Source organism: Ochotona curzoniae, unplaced genomic scaffold, assembly GCF_017591425.1.
Source record: "Ochotona curzoniae isolate NIBS_2020 unplaced genomic scaffold, NIBS_Ocur_1.0 scaffold_3208, whole genome shotgun sequence".
Lineage (NCBI taxonomy): Eukaryota > Metazoa > Chordata > Mammalia > Lagomorpha > Ochotonidae > Ochotona > Ochotona curzoniae.
Genome location: NW_024467106.1, coordinates 42,871,739 through 42,890,243, shown reverse-complemented (window position 1 = coordinate 42,890,243; position 18,505 = coordinate 42,871,739). Strand labels below are relative to the sequence as shown.

Below are 18,505 nucleotides of genomic sequence, written 5' to 3'. Positions count from 1 at the left end.
TAGCTTGCTTAAGCTTGCTTAGAGTTAGTAAGCAGCAAAGCAAAGTGAGAACCCAGCATTTTGCTCCCATTTTCATCATGCTGTGTTTCCAGTTAAGCTACTTGTGGTCACTGGTCAACCCAAAAGCTAGGGAAAAGCAAAGAAACCTGACCTACAAACCACTGATCCCCTGAAGACACAAGAATGCTATTAACCCAAGAAGCAGGAATGAATCCTGGCAGACCCAGAAATAGAATGTCCACTATATCAACTAAAAAAAAAAACCCACTCTGATTTAAGATGACATAACCAATATTTATTATAGGCATTTTAGCAGTTACACTGTGAAGACTTACATAAAATGATATATAATACAGAACTAAATCTCTTTTATGAAAATTAAGATCAAGTTTCATTGCAAGTAGAATGAACTAGCCAAAAGGCAGATGAACACTTCCTGGAGCCACAGTAATAAACATACTAGCAAAATGAGGTTAAATATGATACAAATTGTGTATTCAACTAAAAGGAATTATTTTATTGTTGTTGTTGTTGTTACTCAATATTTTGCTGAGAAAGGCCATTAAAATGTGAATGATTTGCTCCATCTTCCTCTTCCAAAGCTATAATATCTGGAATTTCATCAGTCTCAGATGTCAAGTCTGTGGTAGTGAAATCAAATGCCTGAAAAACAAGAGTCTCAGATATTAAAACAAACACCAGTGAGGTGAATTATCAGGTCTACATGCAACAACACAGATACTACATGTAAGCGAATCTTGCTTTATCCAGAGCTTGTTTTCTTTTTCTTCCTTCCTTTCTTCCTTCTCATTTTCTAAGGCTTTATTTAATTTGAAAGAATGACAGACAGATCTTCTATTGCTGTTTCACACCCCAAATGGTGCCATCAGCTGGAGCTATATGAGACTAAAGCCAGCAGCCTGGAATTCTGTATGGCTGTTAGGGGCCCAAGAACTTGGACCCCTAAAGTCCACTCCTTGGAAATGCCAGGATCCCATATGGGCACCAGTTCATGTCCCGACTGTTCCACTTCTCTTCCAGCTCCCTGCTTGTGGCATGAGAAAAGCAGTGGAAGACTTCCCCCACTCCCGCCTCCCCCCCCCCCAAAAAAACCCAAAAGGACAGGAGGGCTGGCATCATGGGAAGCCCAGATGAAGCTCATGTTTTCTGGCTTTGACCTGGCCCAGCTCTGGCCATTAAGGCCATCTCAGGGGTGAACCAGCAGATGAACATCTCTTTCTCTCTTTGTAGCTTTGACTTTCAAATAAAATTAACTCTTTTTTTTTTTTTTTTTTTTAAAGATTTATTTTTATTATTTTTTCATTGGAAAGGCAGATATACAGAGAGGAGAGACAGAGAGGAAGATCTTCCGTCCGATGATTCACTCCCCAAGTGAGCGCAACGGGCCGATACTATGCCGATCCGAAGCCAGGAGCCTCTTCCGGGTCTCCCACGCGGGTGCAGGTTCCCAAAGCTTTGGGCCGTCCTCTGCTGCTTTCCCAGGCCACAGGCAGGGAGCTGGAAGGGAAGTGGGGCTGCCGGGATTAGAACCGGCGCCCATATGGGATCCCGGGCGGCAAGGTGAGGACCTTTAACCACTTGCGCCACCACGCCGGGCCCAAAATTAACTCTTAAAAAAAAAAACAAAAAAGACACCTGACAAAGCAGGCATTTAGCCTAGCAGTTAAGATGCTGGTATTCTCCCAGCTTGATGATAGCTTAGTGGCCAAAGCCCTTGCCTTGCACACACCGGGAGCCCATATGGGCACTGGTTTGTGTCCCAGTGGCCCCACTTCCCATCCAGCTCCCTGCTTGTGGCTTGAGAAAGCAGTTGAGGATGGCCCAAAGCCCTGGGACACTGGACCCATGTGGGAGACCCAGAAGAGGTTCCTGGCCCCTAGCTTCAGATCGGCTCAGCTCCAGTCTGTGCAGCTGCTTGGGGAGTGAATCAACGCGTAGAAGTTCTTCCAAATCTGTCTTTCCTCCTCTTTGTATATCTGACTTTCCAATAATAAAAATAATAAAAGATGCTGGTATCTTGGTTCAGCACAAACTCCTGACCAATCCCACCAGTGGGGAACCTAGCAAGCAGTGGCAAGGCCTCTAGGAACTGCAGCCCTGTCAACCATGTAAGAGAAATGCGTTACTTTTCCGGTTCTGGCTTCCGTGCCAGCCTAGCTCTGACCACTGCAGCAACTGGAGAATGAGCCAGTATATGGGAGAGCTTTCTATCTGTATTTCTATCTCTGCCTTTCAAATAAAAACAAAAGCGAACTAGCTGCAGACACTACTAAAGGCAGACTTCACTGAGAATATAAGATGTAAAGCATTTCTATATATCCATCATTTTAATTCTTTAAAACAATAACCCCATTTTTCTATAAATCTGACTTCTAAAAATATAAACCCTTTGTGAATTGTCTAGAAATTGAAGAAGAAAACTCTTTGGGGTCCAGCGCGGTGGCTTAGTGGCTAAAGTCCTTGCCCTGAACATGCCGGAATCCCAATGTGGGCACCAGTTCTAATCCAGCTCCGTGCTTGTGGCCTGGGAAAGCAGTCAAGGATGGCCTAATATCTTGGTTCCCACACCTGCGTGGGAGGCATAGATGAAGCTCCAGGCTCCTAGCTTCAGACTGGCGCAACTCCAGCCTCTGAGGTCTCTTGGGGAGTGATTCATTGGACGGAAGATCTTCCTCTCTGTCTCACCTCCTCTCTGTATATCTGACTTTGTAATAAATAATAAATCTTTTTTAAAAATTTCTTTTTATACTTGAAATAAAAACCAGCATTGTGGCAGCCTATTCAGACTGTCACTTGCTATGACAGCATCCCAACTAACATGCCAGGTTAAGTTCCAGCTGTACAGCTTCTAACCCAACTTTCTGCCAATATACCAGGGTCAGGGCCCGGATAGCCATGTGGGAGAGCAGGAAGGAGTTCCTGGCTCCTGGCTTTGGCTTAGCAAGGTCCTTCCTGGCTATTGACAGCATCTAGAGAGTGAACCAATGCTTGAAGTTTCATTCTGTCTCTCCCTCTCTAATTCTTTCAAAAGATTTATCTTAAAAAGAAAAAACTAAATAAATGTAAAACAGAACAGGAAGCTGCAACACACAAGGCAGTAAGCAGAGAGATTTTCTGGGGGACTCAAACAAGAAAGTAAGCTGCAATTGTCTCCTATGAGAGGTTTAGAGTTTGAAAGGGGGAAAAACTTGCACTTTCACATAAGCAGGAAGGTTGTGCTAAGCCCCCAGCCTGCCATTTACCCCTTTTTCAATCTCAGCTGCTTCATCTCTCAAGTGAGGAAAAGAACAAATTGAGTTTGCAGTTAAGAAATAGATGCGCCTAGCTTAGAGATGGTACTCAATAAACAGTTTTTACTCTTTAAGTCCCTGTCATCCACAGAGCAGGTAATGTTGGGCTGAAGTAGATTTCTTTGCAGAATTTTTCTTTGCAGAGAATTTAGAGTTTTAGTCCTCACAATGACCACCTTAAAAATCTCCTCTACTCCGAGATGATGTAGGAGTCACACAAATAACTCACCTTCCGTATATACAGAATGGCTAGTGTCCAGGTTCTATTACTCTCCTCAGTGTCACTATCACCAAAACTACTTGAGAGCTGTGAAGGTAACAGGAGCGCAGCCAAGGGGAGCCACAGGCTATCAACTCTATGAAGGTGGAATTTCAAGTTCAAACTCTCTGAGACATTGCAAACATTTTGCAGGCTGTTCACCTTCAACAGGTACACAGTCACTTGCCTATTGTAACAAATTACCAGTAGGTGGCACTAAACATATTGAGGGTGAGCTGCCTTTATACATTTTGCATGAAGCTGGACTAATGGTGGCCCAGAGCCCTGATTAAGTGAGGTTATACAGGAATAGAAACACTATCTGTAGGGATTTAACTTGCTGGTAAAGATGAGTGTGCATGCAATGCCAATAAACATGACATAGGATTGGAAAAAGAAAACTGATTTGATCTTGAAATCAAACATAAATAATGAAATGAAAAGAAACCTGAATTTGTTTTGCATAAAGTTTGTTATGCAAAAGTAATTCTAATAAATAGGGCTGTAAAGAGACCATACAAGAATAAGAACAGTTAGCTGTAATATTGAGCATCTTAAGACTAACCTTGTTTTACTAGAAGCTTCTTAGCATCCACTACAGGCTGCTTATGCAGCTCAATGGTGTGGTGTATTTCCGGGGATAGCCAGGAGCATCTCGGGTGTGCTTGCTTCTTTTCCTTTACTGAACAGTTTGGGACAGGTGAGTGGGCTGGTGCATATCCCTTGCCCTAAACTGGTACTTTGTCCACCAATGCCTTATTGTTGGTTAAGGAGAGTCTGATGGCAAGGTTAGAATTCCCAGCCTCGGGAACTGGTCAGTGTCTACTGTACAACATTCAACTAACTGCTGTTAACTGCTCTGCATTCTATTCATTTGAGACATTTTTAAAATTCAGATTAAAGAGGGGGTGGTGCCAGAGAGAAAGGGAAAGGAAAAGGGAGGGAGAGAGAAAGAGATAATACGAAGGCTGAGTCAGGCTCAAGTCAGGAGCCAGGAACTCCATCCTGGTCTCTGACATGTACCAAGGACTCACATACTGCTGCTTTCCCAGGCACATTAGCAGGAAGCTATGCTGGAAGCACAGCAGCAGATACTAGAATCAGCAGTCTATTACGGGATGCTGGCATTGCCAACAGCATCTTAAACCAACACATCACCTGTTAATATACTGCTGTTCTCTTTTTATTTATTTTAACTTTAAAGCCAGACTAGGCCAACACTGGGAACCTGAATTCATTGTGGGTCCCCTAAGAATTTGAGCTGCCTCCCATGGAACACATCAGCAAGAAGTTTGATCAGAAGTGGAGGATTTGGGGCTCTAACCAGGCCATCACAAATGGGAAACAGCTGTCTTAAGCAGCAAATTCACTGCTACACCATCTCCCCTAAGAGACTTCCTTTATTTTCTCTCTTTGAATAGTCCACTGTTATTACCTTCCCAATTTATCTTTCCATCTGGGAATTTAGACATTCAATTGTATAATTATTTAACATGTTTTCCTTATCAAGTATTTATAATGAAATATTACATAATATTCTCTAGAATACCTGTTAGGAAGGTGGCATAAAGCCACTGTACTTTGAGATATAAGCAATCAATACCTTGGTTTTTGGGAAACACATCTTGCCAGACCACCACATATGCAGACCTTAGTGCTGGGCCACACTTGGAGATGGTTCACAACTGAGGCCTAATTAAGGACAAGAAAGAATCCAAGGGCAACCTAGCAGAGGGTCTTCCTTTCACCTATCTGCACCTGCTCTTCCAGGCATCCTTTAGAGTCAATTTCATAAAGATTTGTGCACAAATATCCACTCCACACTTTCTCCTCCCCTTATGTATGAAGTGATAATCAAAAACCAATACCTCTGTGCCTGGCGCAGTAGCATAGTGGCTGAAGTCCTCACCTTGTGTGTGCCAGCAGCCACCTTGCTTCCTATGCAGCTCCCTGCTTGTGGCCTGGGAAAGCAGTAGAGGATGGCCCAAAGCCTTGGGACCACGCACCCATGTGGGAGACGCAGAAGTCCTGGCTCTTGGCTTCAGCCGCTACAACCATTTGGGGAGTGAATCAATGGATGGAAGAACTTTCTCTGTCTCTCTGTATAACTGGCTTTGTAATAAAAAGTAAATAAATCTTAAAAAAAAAAAAAAAACCTCTGGGAAATCTAATAAGTTTCCACTTTACTAATTCCTGAATTCCAAAAATGCTTTTGTCAGAGTAGGCTTACTTTCCCACACAATCTGGTATTATGCACTCACACTGGATAGCCAAACCAGCAACTTACAAATATTATGTCACAGATGATAGATACCGCCATGCCTCTAGCATACATGAGCAAACAACACTCCAGTGTGATACTGCTGCCATCACTCAAGGCATCATCAACCTTGCTTTAGTGATAAAATAAGGCTCAGACATTAATGGCCAGGACATCTTGTTTCTTTGTATGTTTTTTTTTTTCTTTTGCCAAGGAGTTAAACCCGATTATTACATGCAAAAGAAAAAATGATACTGGAACACACTGTGCTTGGCTTCATAAGGCCAACTGGTTACAGATATACCATGGTCAGATACTTGTGCTATATTAGGGTTAGTCAGGTTTTTCTGTATTCAGAACTGAGTTTCTTAAAAGAAAAATGACCCTTGAACTAAAATGGTCTGCTGCCTTAAGCACAAGCTCAGAGAAGCAAGGACACTATGAGTTTTGAGACATGTTGACAATTAATGGGCTGTATGTGAGGCATTAAGTTGAAACCATGGTCAGTGTGCACGGCTAGTAGTGAGAAGCAAGGGCTGGCAGTGTTCTGCCTTTCATTCTGTCCTGACTCAGGAGGAAGTATATAGTCTTGAGACTTGTTTCCTTCCCATAAGCAATTCGTATAGCACTACCACGTCTATAATAAACACAGAAGTGTATGTTCAGGATAAGAGAATATGCATCCTGACAGCCAAATAATTGCCCAGTTAACGGCAATTAACCAGTTTTGCACTGTTGAAGCAAAGACAGGAGAGATCATGGTAGATTTGGCTACAAAAAATTTTACCAGGAGTTATTTTAAAAATGCATCACTGTGGACAGACATGTAAAACCACAGGCTAAATCCCGGAAGCCCCATACACCAGCAAAGTCCTTCCCAGAAACTAAACTCCCTATCTGCACTATCCGTTAAAAAGCAACTTTAAGAATTCCAGTGATGGAGCAGGCATTTGGAATAGCAGTTAAGATGCCCAAATCCTCTATCAAAGTGCCTGGCTATCCCACTTCCAATTCAGCTTCCTGCCAACATGCACACTGGGAGGCAGCAGGTGATGGCTCACATACTTGGGTCCCTGTCACATGACAGACAGGAGTGGACTCCCAGTTTCCAGCCTCAGCACAGCCTAGTCCCAGCTGTTGCCTTGTTTTATGGAAAGGGGCGAGTCAGGGCAGAAGGAGGAAACAAATGCAGCTTAAGACATTTGTTCTATTGAAGGACACCCCACCCACCTCTTAGCTAGAATAGACAGCAGCTTGCTACTCTATTTCTATTTGTGAAACAGGGACTTGTTCAAAAACAGTTTGGAATATGGTAACTTTGACAAGGAGATTGATTTCATGATCGTTTCTAATTAACTGACCACCACACTAAAGGGGCTAGAAGTCTGGGAACTTTAGCAGGAAGTATAAGATCCCTTTTCTACAGGGAGCTCAAAGTCTTTTTACTTGTAATTATCCTCACATGGTCCTCTCCTCAAAAGCTGATGTCGTAACTACCTTCCAACATGGTGAGACTGGACATGAAATGATCTCACATTAGGGCTTACACTTTAGTTGACCTTTCAGCAAGAAAGGCCCATTGTCTTTATGTGAGACTGCTGCCAACTGTGATCCATTTGCTTTCTTTCGGTTTTGATTCTTTTGAGCAAGGTATTAGCCATGATTAAGTGATTTTACTGACTTGAAAATTATGTTCTTTCTCTCAGGGGTCCAGTAAATTGGCAAATAAACAGAACTGTCACCTAGTAAAATTTTAATATGCACACAAATCTCTTTTTTTACACTGTTTGAAACCTATTACTAAGCACTGCATTTGTAACATTAGTCTTTCAATGCTAACACTCAACAGCCCAACCGAAATTCATACATGCATAATAACGATCCCATCATGCAGGCCAAGCAGCTCTATGAAAGCAAGACAAAGCACATGGAACAAACAACATAAAACTGATCTACAATGAGTTTTATTGATTCAAAAGTAGCATCCCTTCTAAGGAATAGAGTTCAATCAAATTGTACAAGCATGCATCATAAGATACCCTGTGACAAGACCTGCTCAGGTTGTACTGGAACAGATGCCCGTTCATACCACAGCCCTATGGAAACGTTTTTATTCAATAGAAACAGTAACAGCACCAACAAAATGGCCACAGAATGAGATCAAAGTACACTTGAACTGTTGATGAGTTCTGGCTAGGCACTGACAAATTTATCATTTCCATTGTTACCAATGGGTACATAGAACTCATCTGCATATACAGAAATTGTGAAAAAGCTGGAAATTACTACTACAGTGATAGGCCCCGTGTTTTCTAGCCGACTAGTTTTCCCCAATGTAGTGCTGTCTGGCAGGTTAATTTTGACATATGAAAAGGCTGCCTCGTGCGCTGGTGACAGCAATAGATTCATTGAGTTTTGTGCTCAGATGGCTGCGCCTCCTGGCTGATGTTGCACATCTCTGTAACTTGGGCCTGAGCATCCCGAGATTCAGTCAGCTGAGGATAAAAGGGACCTACCAGCCAGTTGAGGGGCGTGTTGTTAACAAGGTAATCCATCACATCATCTAAAGATTCCTTCATTTTCTGCAGCTGCCCCTTGCTAGAAATGAGGATGCTGTCAGACACTTCCTTCAAGGAGGCAGCGTTGTAAAACACGGAGTAGAGGTCACCTGCCATCACTCCCAAGTGGTTGGCCTGATCCTGGATGTTCTGTGGCAGTCCTTGGATGTTGGACAGGAGGCTGTGGCACGTGGTCTGCAGCTGCTGAGTCAAGTTGCGGGCAATAATAAGAGTACGTGACTCAATGTGCTAAAAATAAAAACAAACTGAAGAATTAGTTGTTGGCTCCAAAAGAACTATGTACAAGCTGACTTTAAAAAGTTCTTGGTTTTTCCGTCTCTTCGTAAATCTGAAATGCCCTTTTAATAATCAATAAGAAACAAAGAAAAAGGATTTTATTTATTTTGAAGGCTGGTACCATGGCATAACTGGTTAAGTCTCTGCCTGTGACACTATACAGGTGCTGTTGCCATTTCATGTCCCAGCTGCTTCAACTGCAATCCAGCTCCTTGCTAATGGTCTGGAAAACAGCTCTTGAATTCATGTGGAAGACCTTGAAGAAGCTCCTGGCTTTGGACTGGCCCACTTGCAGCCATTGGATGAGCAAACCAGCAGAAAAAGATCTCTTTGTTCCTACTTCTAATTCTAGCTTTCAAATAAATAAGAAAAAAAAAAAAAGGAAGAAAAATATGCCACTTGGTATGTTCACTTCCCACATGGGGTGTCCAGGATGAAGCCCCAGCTCCACTTTTGATTCCAGCTTCCTGCTGCTGTACCCCTGGGACACAGCATTAACGCTCAAGTCCATGGCTCTCTGCCATTGACATGGGGGACGTGGTTTCAGTTTCAGGTGTCTGGGGTCAGCCTGACCGAGCCTTGAGTAATGCAAGCATTTGGGGAATAAAGCACTGGAAGGGCGATTTCTGTCTCAGTACATTTCAAATTAAATGAAAATAAAATTAAAGGCTCTCATCCCCTATCAGAGTGCCTGGATTTGATATCCAGTTCCAGCTCCTCACTCCAGCTTGATGCTAGGACAGGCAGATTTAGAGAGAAGGAGAAAGAGAGAGAAAGATCTTTCATCTGCTGGTTCACTTCCCCGGTGCCCACAATGGCCAGAGCCAAGCCGATCTGAAGCCAAGAACCAGCAGCCGAAGCACTTGAGCCATCTTCTGCTGCTTTTCCAGGTACACCAGCAGGGAGCTGGGCCAGAAGTGGAGCAGCCAGTACCGGAACTGGTGCTCATATGAGACTCCAGCACTGCAGACAGTAGCTTACACCACAGTGCTAACCCCAACTTTTCTGTCATATATCAAGCAATCTATTTACATATTATGCAAGTTTTTAATAAAAGTACGCTAAGAGGAGTTATGGGAACAACGAAAAGTTTGGTAAGAATTGCATGAGAACAATGACCGTCATCTTACCTCAGCACAGTGAGACTCGTCAGTATCATCATGGCCAATGTTTCTCTTCCACTCCACCCACGAGAGATAGAGCTTATCCTGGGCATCCTGGATTTTCTGGTTGGCACTATGCACGTTCTTCCTGGCAAATTCAATCTAGAACACATTGAAATAAGATAAAGGAACAAACCACTGAGACATTCATAGGGTACTGTTTGCAGACCTATATTAATTAACAAATAAACACCAAGAATTTCCACACAAATTTCATGAAAGCTATAAGCTATTATTATCAATAAGTTTAAGTCAACCAAATAATAATGGCCCTTTATTGCTTTTATTTAACTATTAAACATTAACTCCAAAGTTACTTTCAGTTTGGTATAGGTAAGACAACTAAAATTTCAAGAAGCATGAAGAAGGATAAGAATTACAAAAGAGAGAGCAACTCAACCTTCCTCTTCCCTGTTGCCAGCCACCTGTCTCCCCTTCCAGGAAGACTTACTTCCTGCAGGGCAGTACATCTTGTCCTCTAGCTTGGCAATCTTTAATGGCTACACAGTGGTGGATTGTGTGATATATCAACTCAATCAGGCACCATTTGTTGGCCTGCAGTGTTATAATCTCTTGCAACACTAATCATACTGGAATTCCCAAAACTGTATCTGTGATTTTCCTAAAGTTTCTGGTAGTAGTCCCTCATGCTCCAGAAGTACCCAACACAACCCCTTCTCTTCACTGTGACTGACACATCCCGTGACAGATCTATAGTGACTGTATTGACCCCTCAGAGATGTACTCATCTACTCCAGGTACTCAACCGTTTACCGTGGCTGCTTCCTTTACGGTGACTCAACTGCTTTTTCAGTCCATTGTACCATCACATCATCTATGATTACATTTACTCTCCTCCCTCAGGATGCATGAATTTGCTTCAGGTGTCTTATAATGAAGTTGTACTCACCAGGTGAATGGTTGAATGGAGCTGAGAAATGGTCTCTTGGCTTTTCTGCTTAGCTTCTTTAACCCTGTCAAGAGCCTGCTGGTAGGCACGTGAGCGGAGCTTGGCAGACAGGGATCCTAACCTAACGTAATAACTTGGCTTCTGAACCGTATCAAATCCTTCAACTTTTTTGGCTTCTTTTTCTTAAGTTAGAAACAAAGAAACAACAACAACAACAAAAAATCTTTAGGGATTATAGTCAGTAATAAATCTGTCTTTATCAATTCTACACTATTGTCTTAACCATTACACACTCATTTTCCTAAGATTGTACACATTTGCTAATGGGTTAGACAACTTTGAACACATTATTATCCCGGCTACACATACATGTTATGTGTCCGTTTCTTTCCACCAGAATGTAGTAAGCACTAATATGCTTGCTATGACAACAATTCTTTTTAATGATTCAATACAACCCATTCATTTACAGACAGTGTTTTTTGAAGTTAGTTTCTCCTAAAGTTTCAAAACTTTTTATATACAACTCAACATGAAAGGCGAATTGAGATAGGAGTGCCTAGGGAGATCAAGACTGGATGTAAACAGCTCTAAAGGAATTTTTTTCAGGGGTAATATGTTCTATTGAGGTTCACCTAAGGATGAGAAGGCTGTCACTAAGGTTTGATGGACAGGTGAACTTCTAGGCATATAAGTTATATCTCAATGAAGCTATTTTTAAAAATCAGTTTAAGATACAAAATACTTGGGCCAGTGTTGCATTACAGCAAGTCAAGCTGTCACCTGTGACACCAGCATATCATATGGGCACTGGCTTGTGTCTTGACTGTTCCACTTTAGATCCAATGCCCTGCTGATGGCCAGGCAAAAGGAGCAGAAGATGGCTGAAGTGTTTGGGTCCCTGCCACCCATGTGGCAACCTGGAAGAAGCTCACAGCTCCCGATTCAAGCCTAGCTCAGTTTTGGTTGTTGTGGCCAGAGGGGGTGAGACAGCAAATGGAAGATCTCTGATCTCTCCCTGTGTAAATCTTTCAGAATAAATAAACCCTAAAAAAAAAAATAAATAAAATACAAAATACCATTTCAAGACAGACTTGAACTTACCTAGCTCTTCCTCAGTGAGGGGGAGGTACTGGTCCACCAGTAGTTCTGATTTGGTGAGCGCATTTTCCATCCCAGTGCTCACAAACTGCATCATCCGACTGCCCAAGACTGTGTTAATGCTGCCATTGACCATGGACTTGGTTTTCTCCATGCTGCCAGTCACTGCTCCTTTGGTCTTATCCACTACCCCTGTGATCGTGCTGGCCACAGAGTCCTTGGCTCCAGTCACGGTAGTCGTCACAGCATCTCTAGCCCCAATCACAGCACCTTTGGCAGTGGCAACAACCTACAAATGGAAAAGCAGGCCTCTGACCATGGAGAAACATGGGCACACATACACACATTTACGACCCAAACTAAGGGGCCCAGTGTGGTTGCCTAGCAGCTAAAGTCCTCACCTTGCACATGCCAAGATCCCATACAGGCACCAGCTCTAATCCTGGCTGCTCTACTTCCCATCCAGCTCCCTACTTGTGGCCCGGGAAAGCAGTGGGAAATGGCCGAAAGCCTTGGGACCCTGCACCTGTGTGAAAGACCCAGAAGAGGTTCCGGGCTCCTGGCTCCTGGCTCCAGTTCCGCACAGCTCTGGCCATTGTGGCTGCTTGGGGAATGAATCAACAGATGGAAAACCTTTCTGTCTCTCCTCCTCTTTGTATAACTGACTTTCCAATAAAATAAAATAAAATAAAATAAATCTTAAAAGGGTGGTTGGTTCTTTCACTCTAGCTTTAGGTCTTCAGAGAATCACTAAGGTTTTTGGCTCTTTTTTTTAAATAACTTTATTTTTTTATGTTGTTTACATAGTTTACAAGTATCCGCACCCATAAATATCACTGATTAGGATGTGAAGGCTATCACCAAAGTCTGATGGGCCTGATTTTCCTTATCATGTTTTATTTGTTTTAAGATGACTTGGGGTGCAAAATAAGAAATGAGATACAAAGTTCATTCACTTGTCAACATGATCAAGTATCTTTTGTTTTTAGATGAACCTGTTATGAAATACAAGGACTCAGGGATGGTATAGCACTTTACATAGGGACACGTAGGAGACCTGGATGGAGCACTGGGCACGTGGCTTTGACATGATCCAGCCTAGCAGTTGCACACATCTCAGAGAATGAATCAGCAGCTGAAGATCTCGCACTCACTCATCCACTCTGTCATTCAAATAAATAAGTGCAGGAAGCAAGGGAATAACTGCTACCTCAACACACAAAAATTCAGGTCCAAGATGAACATAAGTATCTATCATTTGCAACATATATATCCTGTGCTAAATGCAAATACATCTCGGCACCTTGTCCCAACTCACCTGGGTTGTTGGCTGATTCAGAATAGGCAACTTCTCCTCAATTCTGTCTAGCCCCTTACAAGCATAGGTATTAGCAACAGCAACTAGAAGAATCACAAATGAGAAAATAGTCATGTAACAGTGTAGACTTAGAACAAATACATTAACTGCCTTTTATCTATAAAAACAAAGAAACAAAGAATGTTGATGTTTTATTATCATGACAAAAACCTTGCCTGGTATTTCTATTTAGGCAAAGGCTTGACGGGAAGCTGGCCAACCTTATTCCACTAACAAGGTAATAAGGCGAGCAAGAGGTAATGAGGAAAGAGCACACATAAGCAGTGACCAAGCAGGAAGCTGGCTAGGGATCTTGTTCCTCATCAACGGGCCAGTAACGCTAATGCCAAGAGTAGCCAAGCTTTGAGAACCCTTATTCTAGGAATAACATCTCATGCTACCTTACTCCCTGCCTATACTTGGATCAGTACATTCAGGTACATTTTGGTTTCTTACCAGGAAACAATATGTAATAGCACCCTGCATCTCCCTAAAAGGGCCTAGATTTTAGTCCAAGTTTCTCCTAACAATGCCCAAGCCAAGGATACTATCAAGTTTATCAAGGGAGGGACTAGTCTTGAAAAGTCCCTTGTAATTATAAAGTCCTTGGCCTAACCATCCGGGAGAAATGATTCACGTCATTATTCAACAGCAACTCATGCTGAACAGAAATCAGGATCTTCATCACTGCTGGTGGAAATGGAAAACGCTGGACTCACTTTGGAAAACAGTCCGCCAGTTCCTCAAAAGTTCAAGCATATGTAGAAGACCCCGCAATTCTACTAACTACACACCCCAGAAAACGTTCACAAAAGCATGAGTCATAATCTCCAAAAAATTGGAGTCAAAAATCAAAAGCTCCAAAGGCCCATCACCTGATGAACATGATCTATCTACCTAACAATATTATCACACGCAGAGATGATGTCCTGATATACCAAAGCACAGTGAAAGAAATCAGGCGCAAAAGGCCACTTATTTTACAAGTATATTTATATGAGTATCTGAAATAGGCAAATCTACAAATGCAGAAAGTATAATAGCTGCCTAAGGGAGACTAGAAGGAAATAGTGGCTGCTAATGGACATGAGGTCTCTTTTTTTTTAAATTTTGATAAAATATTCAAAAAAACACCCAAATATCACATTTTCAGCATTTTTACGTGTAAATTAAGAAGCATTATATTCCCTGGCAGTGTTGGCAACCATCCGCTGCCATTCATTTCCAGACCCTTGCATCACTCCAAACAGAAACTTAGAAGAGGTTTCTTTAAGGAGTAATGAAAATGTTCCCAAGATGAATGGGGGTACAGACTGCCATAAAATAACAATGGAAGTATACATTTTAAACAAGCAAATCATATGGTATGTTAATTTCACCTCCATAAAGAAGCTACTAACAAAAAAAGGAAACATTTCTGTACACTGTAGACTGTAGATAACTATTTCGCTCATCCCTGATGCTTCCCTTATGGTCTTGGTCACCAACAGAAAAACACATCTGGGGATTTTTTTCTATTTAAAAGTCTAGTGAGCACGAGCCACTGGTAGGTAGCATGCCTCCCAGGACACAAAGGTTCATACAGTGGTTCCTAGAACAGAGGGCACTGCTTCAGCAAGGAAGGAGGACTGGATCCTGCAGCTGGGTGTCCAGGGGCTCATCCCTGACCAGTTCCTTGGACTGGATCTCAAGGGGGAACTAAGGACTCACTCTGTGGCTCGAGTTTCTGGATGAGGGGCAGAGCACCAGTTAAGGCCACGGAGGTCACGGTCTTCACACCCTTCTCTGCCATCTCACACACAGACTTCAAGTAGGGATGATGATCCTTTGTGCTGACGTACACAGAGGACAAGAGATCGTAGGTGGAGCTCACCAAGGGTAGGTTGGCGACCCTGGTCACCACGCTCTGCAACCAAACAGAGGAAGTTAACTCCCATCCCTGTCACCCACCTGGACTGCGAGCCTGGCTTCAGCCCTCGGGGAGGGGCGGGGGAAGCTAAGGGAGTCATCTTTCCTGCTCAAATAAGAAAAATTGAATAAAATTCATACCAATTGTGGATCGACTGCAACGGATGCCATTTTTTTCTTCTTGGAGAAAGGATCCTATGGAAGAGATATTTATTTCAGGACGCCAAGAGAAGTCTCCCTTGATTAATTTCCAGCCCCAAAATATGTTCATTTCAGGCAGAAAAAAAAAAACAAAACAAAAACCTTCCTGAGGAGCTTAGCCTTCTGTTCCCCCCATCCACCGACTCACAAACACCCCTGGCAAGCATTCAGACATTACACAGAAACTTATCAACAGAGAGGAGGTGAGCCGGCAAAGTGGTGGCTCCTACTCCTAACTCCACTACGACACTAGAATTGCTTTTCCAAAATAGTATCTGTTCACAAAAACACCAATCAAGTGAAAGCCGTTGTCTGGAAAAGATTTCGAACGGAAGACCTCTTCTGGTCAGTGAGCAGTCTTTGGGGGTCAGCGTCTGGACAGAGTTGGAGCACTGTGGGAGGGCTTCACCGCCCGCCCCCTCCACAAGGCCTTGGGGAGACAAGGCCAAGAGAGAGAGGCGTGGCTCCGCGGAACCAGAAACTTTGCATAGCGCATTTCAGCTTCACTGGGGATCTCCAAAGCCTCCCTCCGCCCGCAAAAAAACTGCCTCTGTACCAAGCCTCCAAGCTGGCAAGGACAAGCATGGAAGCGGCTGGGGTACCCCAAGGTACGCGCCAGCCAACCTGCCACCACCAGGGCCCCGTTCCGCAAGAAATGGGAAGTAGCTGCGCCGAGGTGGCAGTCCGGCGCCATGACTGCTACCCCTACAGTCACTGTGCACCCCACAAAATTCCACCTCAGACCGGTTTCCCAACGCGTGTCCCCTTTAAATCACGTCTCGCCGGACGCCAAGCAAGTCTTTTCCTCCACCATCACGTAGCCCCAACAAAGCAGCGAACAGGAAAGACGCCTCATGAATCCCGAAGCCCGCTCCTTCCCCGCCCCAGCCGCGCCGGCAGATGCGGCGCCCCGCGGTCCCCAGGACCGAGAAATACCCGCCCGCCCAGCTCCCCGGCTCCCCAGCCCCGCCACAGCGCGTGCTGCGCGGGCACCCACCGACGGGTGCGGCGAGGACGCGAAGGAAAGACAGTCCCGCGAGCTGCTCAGACGCCGGAGAGTGCAGCCCCGGGCCGGCCTCCGCCTTAAGTACCCGCTGCTCCGGCCGCCCCGCGCAGCACGTAATCCTTGGCCCCGCCTAGGGCGCCCTGGGCCCGCACTTCTCACCACACCGCCCGCAGGGGACCGCGCTGGGGAGAAGGGTCCTGGACGGGGTGGAGGGGACAGTCCCAAGGCGGGAGCAGAGGGACCTCAGCCTGCCCTAGGGACCCTCAGCTTGGCGGTACAGTGTTCTAAGAGTCACGTGGCAGAAGTGGATGACTCCCCAGCAGGCGGTGGGATTTTGGAAAACGGCAAGTTAGCAACGTATTGCTTAGAACGCTCAGAATGTGAATTTGGAATGACTTTCCAAGCTGTTGTCTGACTTCAAATGATATACAAAATTCTATCCGAATGACCTGTATACATTCGTGTTTCACTGCTCTTTTGACTTTAAAGTCAGTTCATCAAATATTGACTTCTTTTTAAAAGATTTTTATTTTATTTTTATTGGAAAGTCACATATACAAAGAACAGAGGAAGATCTTCCATCTGCTGGTTTCACCCCCCAAGTGGCCACAGCAGCTGGAACTGAGCTGAGCTGATCCAAAGCCAGGAACCCAGAGCATCCTCCGGGTCTCCTACATGGGTGCAGAGTCCCAAGACTTTGGGTGATCCTTGACTGCTTTCCCAGGTCACAAGCAGGGAGCTAGATAGGAAGCAGGGCTGGTGGGATTAGAACTGGGGCCCATATGGGATCCCAGCATGTTCAAAGCTAGGACTTTAGCTGCTAGGTTACTGTACTGGGCCCAAATATTGATTTCTAATCCAGCCTTGAACAAGAATTAGCAGAGAGGGTCTTGGAATACCACAGGTCAGGCCCTTCTTTTTCTTGTCTAGCCTTTTCCCAAAATTTCTCCCCAGTGATAGCTGCGTAGGCCAGCAAGATGGTCAGCTTTGTGTTTTTGTTTCGGTTTTGAACACGTGAGTATTGCATTATTATTGCTAATTTAAATTGTTATCCATGTTATTGTGTTATTTATGTTTATTTGAAAGGCAGATTTTACAGAGAAAGGAGAGAGAGAGAGGTCTTCCATCCACTGTTTTACTCCTCATATGGCCACTGTAACCAGAGCTGAGCTGATCCAAAGCTGGGAGCCTGGAGCTTCCATCAACCTAGCCCCATGGGTGAAGGGGCCAAAGCCTGGGCCCTTCCTTGTCTGCTTTCCAAGGTCCCAAACAGAGTGCTGGGAGTAAATGGAACAGCTGGGCACTAATTGGCCAGAAGGCAAATGCCACCTGCCACCCTGGATTATGTATTATTTTACAGAAGACATAACATCAATCCCAAATTTCCCCTTGAGTAAAATGCAAAGACCTGCATCAGATTGTTTAAGCACAGTTATGCAACAGCATGGAGTGATGAGTGTGTCTCTTCCCTAGCCAGTAGCATCTGATCTGTTTCTCAAGAGAATTGCTAGGGCTCTGCAATTCAGGACAATAGGGAGGTAGGTCCTGGGTGACAAACTTTGTCAAGCCTTGGCATGACCTGTGGGAAGCCTAGGCATGCAGCTCAGTTGCTTCATGATGTTGCGTGATATTGTTTGCTTTGAGAAAGATCCTGGAGCCCCTGGTTCACTTCCCAAACTGGCCAGATCTGCACCTGCTGAAGATGGAGCTGGATACTCCATCTAGGTGTCACATGTGGGTGGCAGGGAGCCAAGCTCATGAACTGGATCTTCCGCCACCCATGGCCACCCCAAGGTGGGGGGAGGTAAATATTAGCAGGAGACCACAATCAGAAGGCAGTCTTGTACCCAGATTTTGAGATCCCAAGGAATCATCAGGAGTCTGAAGTAGATGCAAACTAACAAGGGTGAGTTATTCAGATTAGTCTGGGCCCCCAGATTAGTCTGGGTCTCCAGTTCAGCAGGGCTGGGGGAGAGCAGCAGCCTTGAAGTTGGACAGCACAGAGTTTTAATACATTTCAGGTCAATTCTACACAATTCCCTATATGGGATCCTGGTGCATTCAAGGCGAGGACTTTAACCACTACGCTATCGCGCTGAGCCCTGTTAATTTTTAAAAAGAGCAAGTTGACAGGCGTCTATTGGTGGATTAGACGCGAGCAACTTTCAAACGGT

General features: G+C 44.2%; 1 protein-coding gene across 5 annotated transcripts; it reads right to left on the bottom strand.

Moving 5' to 3' along the window:
* Positions 1 to 273: 273 nt before the first annotated feature.
* PLIN2 (perilipin 2) lies at positions 274 to 16,418 on the bottom strand. Of its 5 annotated transcripts, none has more exons than XM_040963789.1 (9): positions 16,323 to 16,418; positions 15,266 to 15,319; positions 14,927 to 15,122; positions 13,178 to 13,260; positions 11,863 to 12,148; positions 10,759 to 10,940; positions 9,816 to 9,950; positions 8,347 to 8,637; positions 274 to 678 (listed from the first exon to the last, which is right to left on the bottom strand). In XM_040963789.1, the coding sequence occupies exons 2-9, from the start codon at positions 15,293 to 15,295 to the stop codon at positions 535 to 537; spliced, it is 1,347 nt and encodes a 448-aa protein (XP_040819723.1). In that variant the 5' UTR covers positions 15,296 to 15,319; positions 16,323 to 16,418; the 3' UTR covers positions 274 to 534. The 5 variants fall into 5 exon arrangements, with proteins under 5 accessions (XP_040819723.1, XP_040819726.1, XP_040819728.1 ...); XM_040963792.1 differs by having other exon boundaries at positions 274 to 663; positions 16,323 to 16,417; XM_040963794.1 differs by having other exon boundaries at positions 8,347 to 8,592; positions 16,323 to 16,417.
* Positions 16,419 to 18,505: the final 2,087 nt, after the last annotated feature.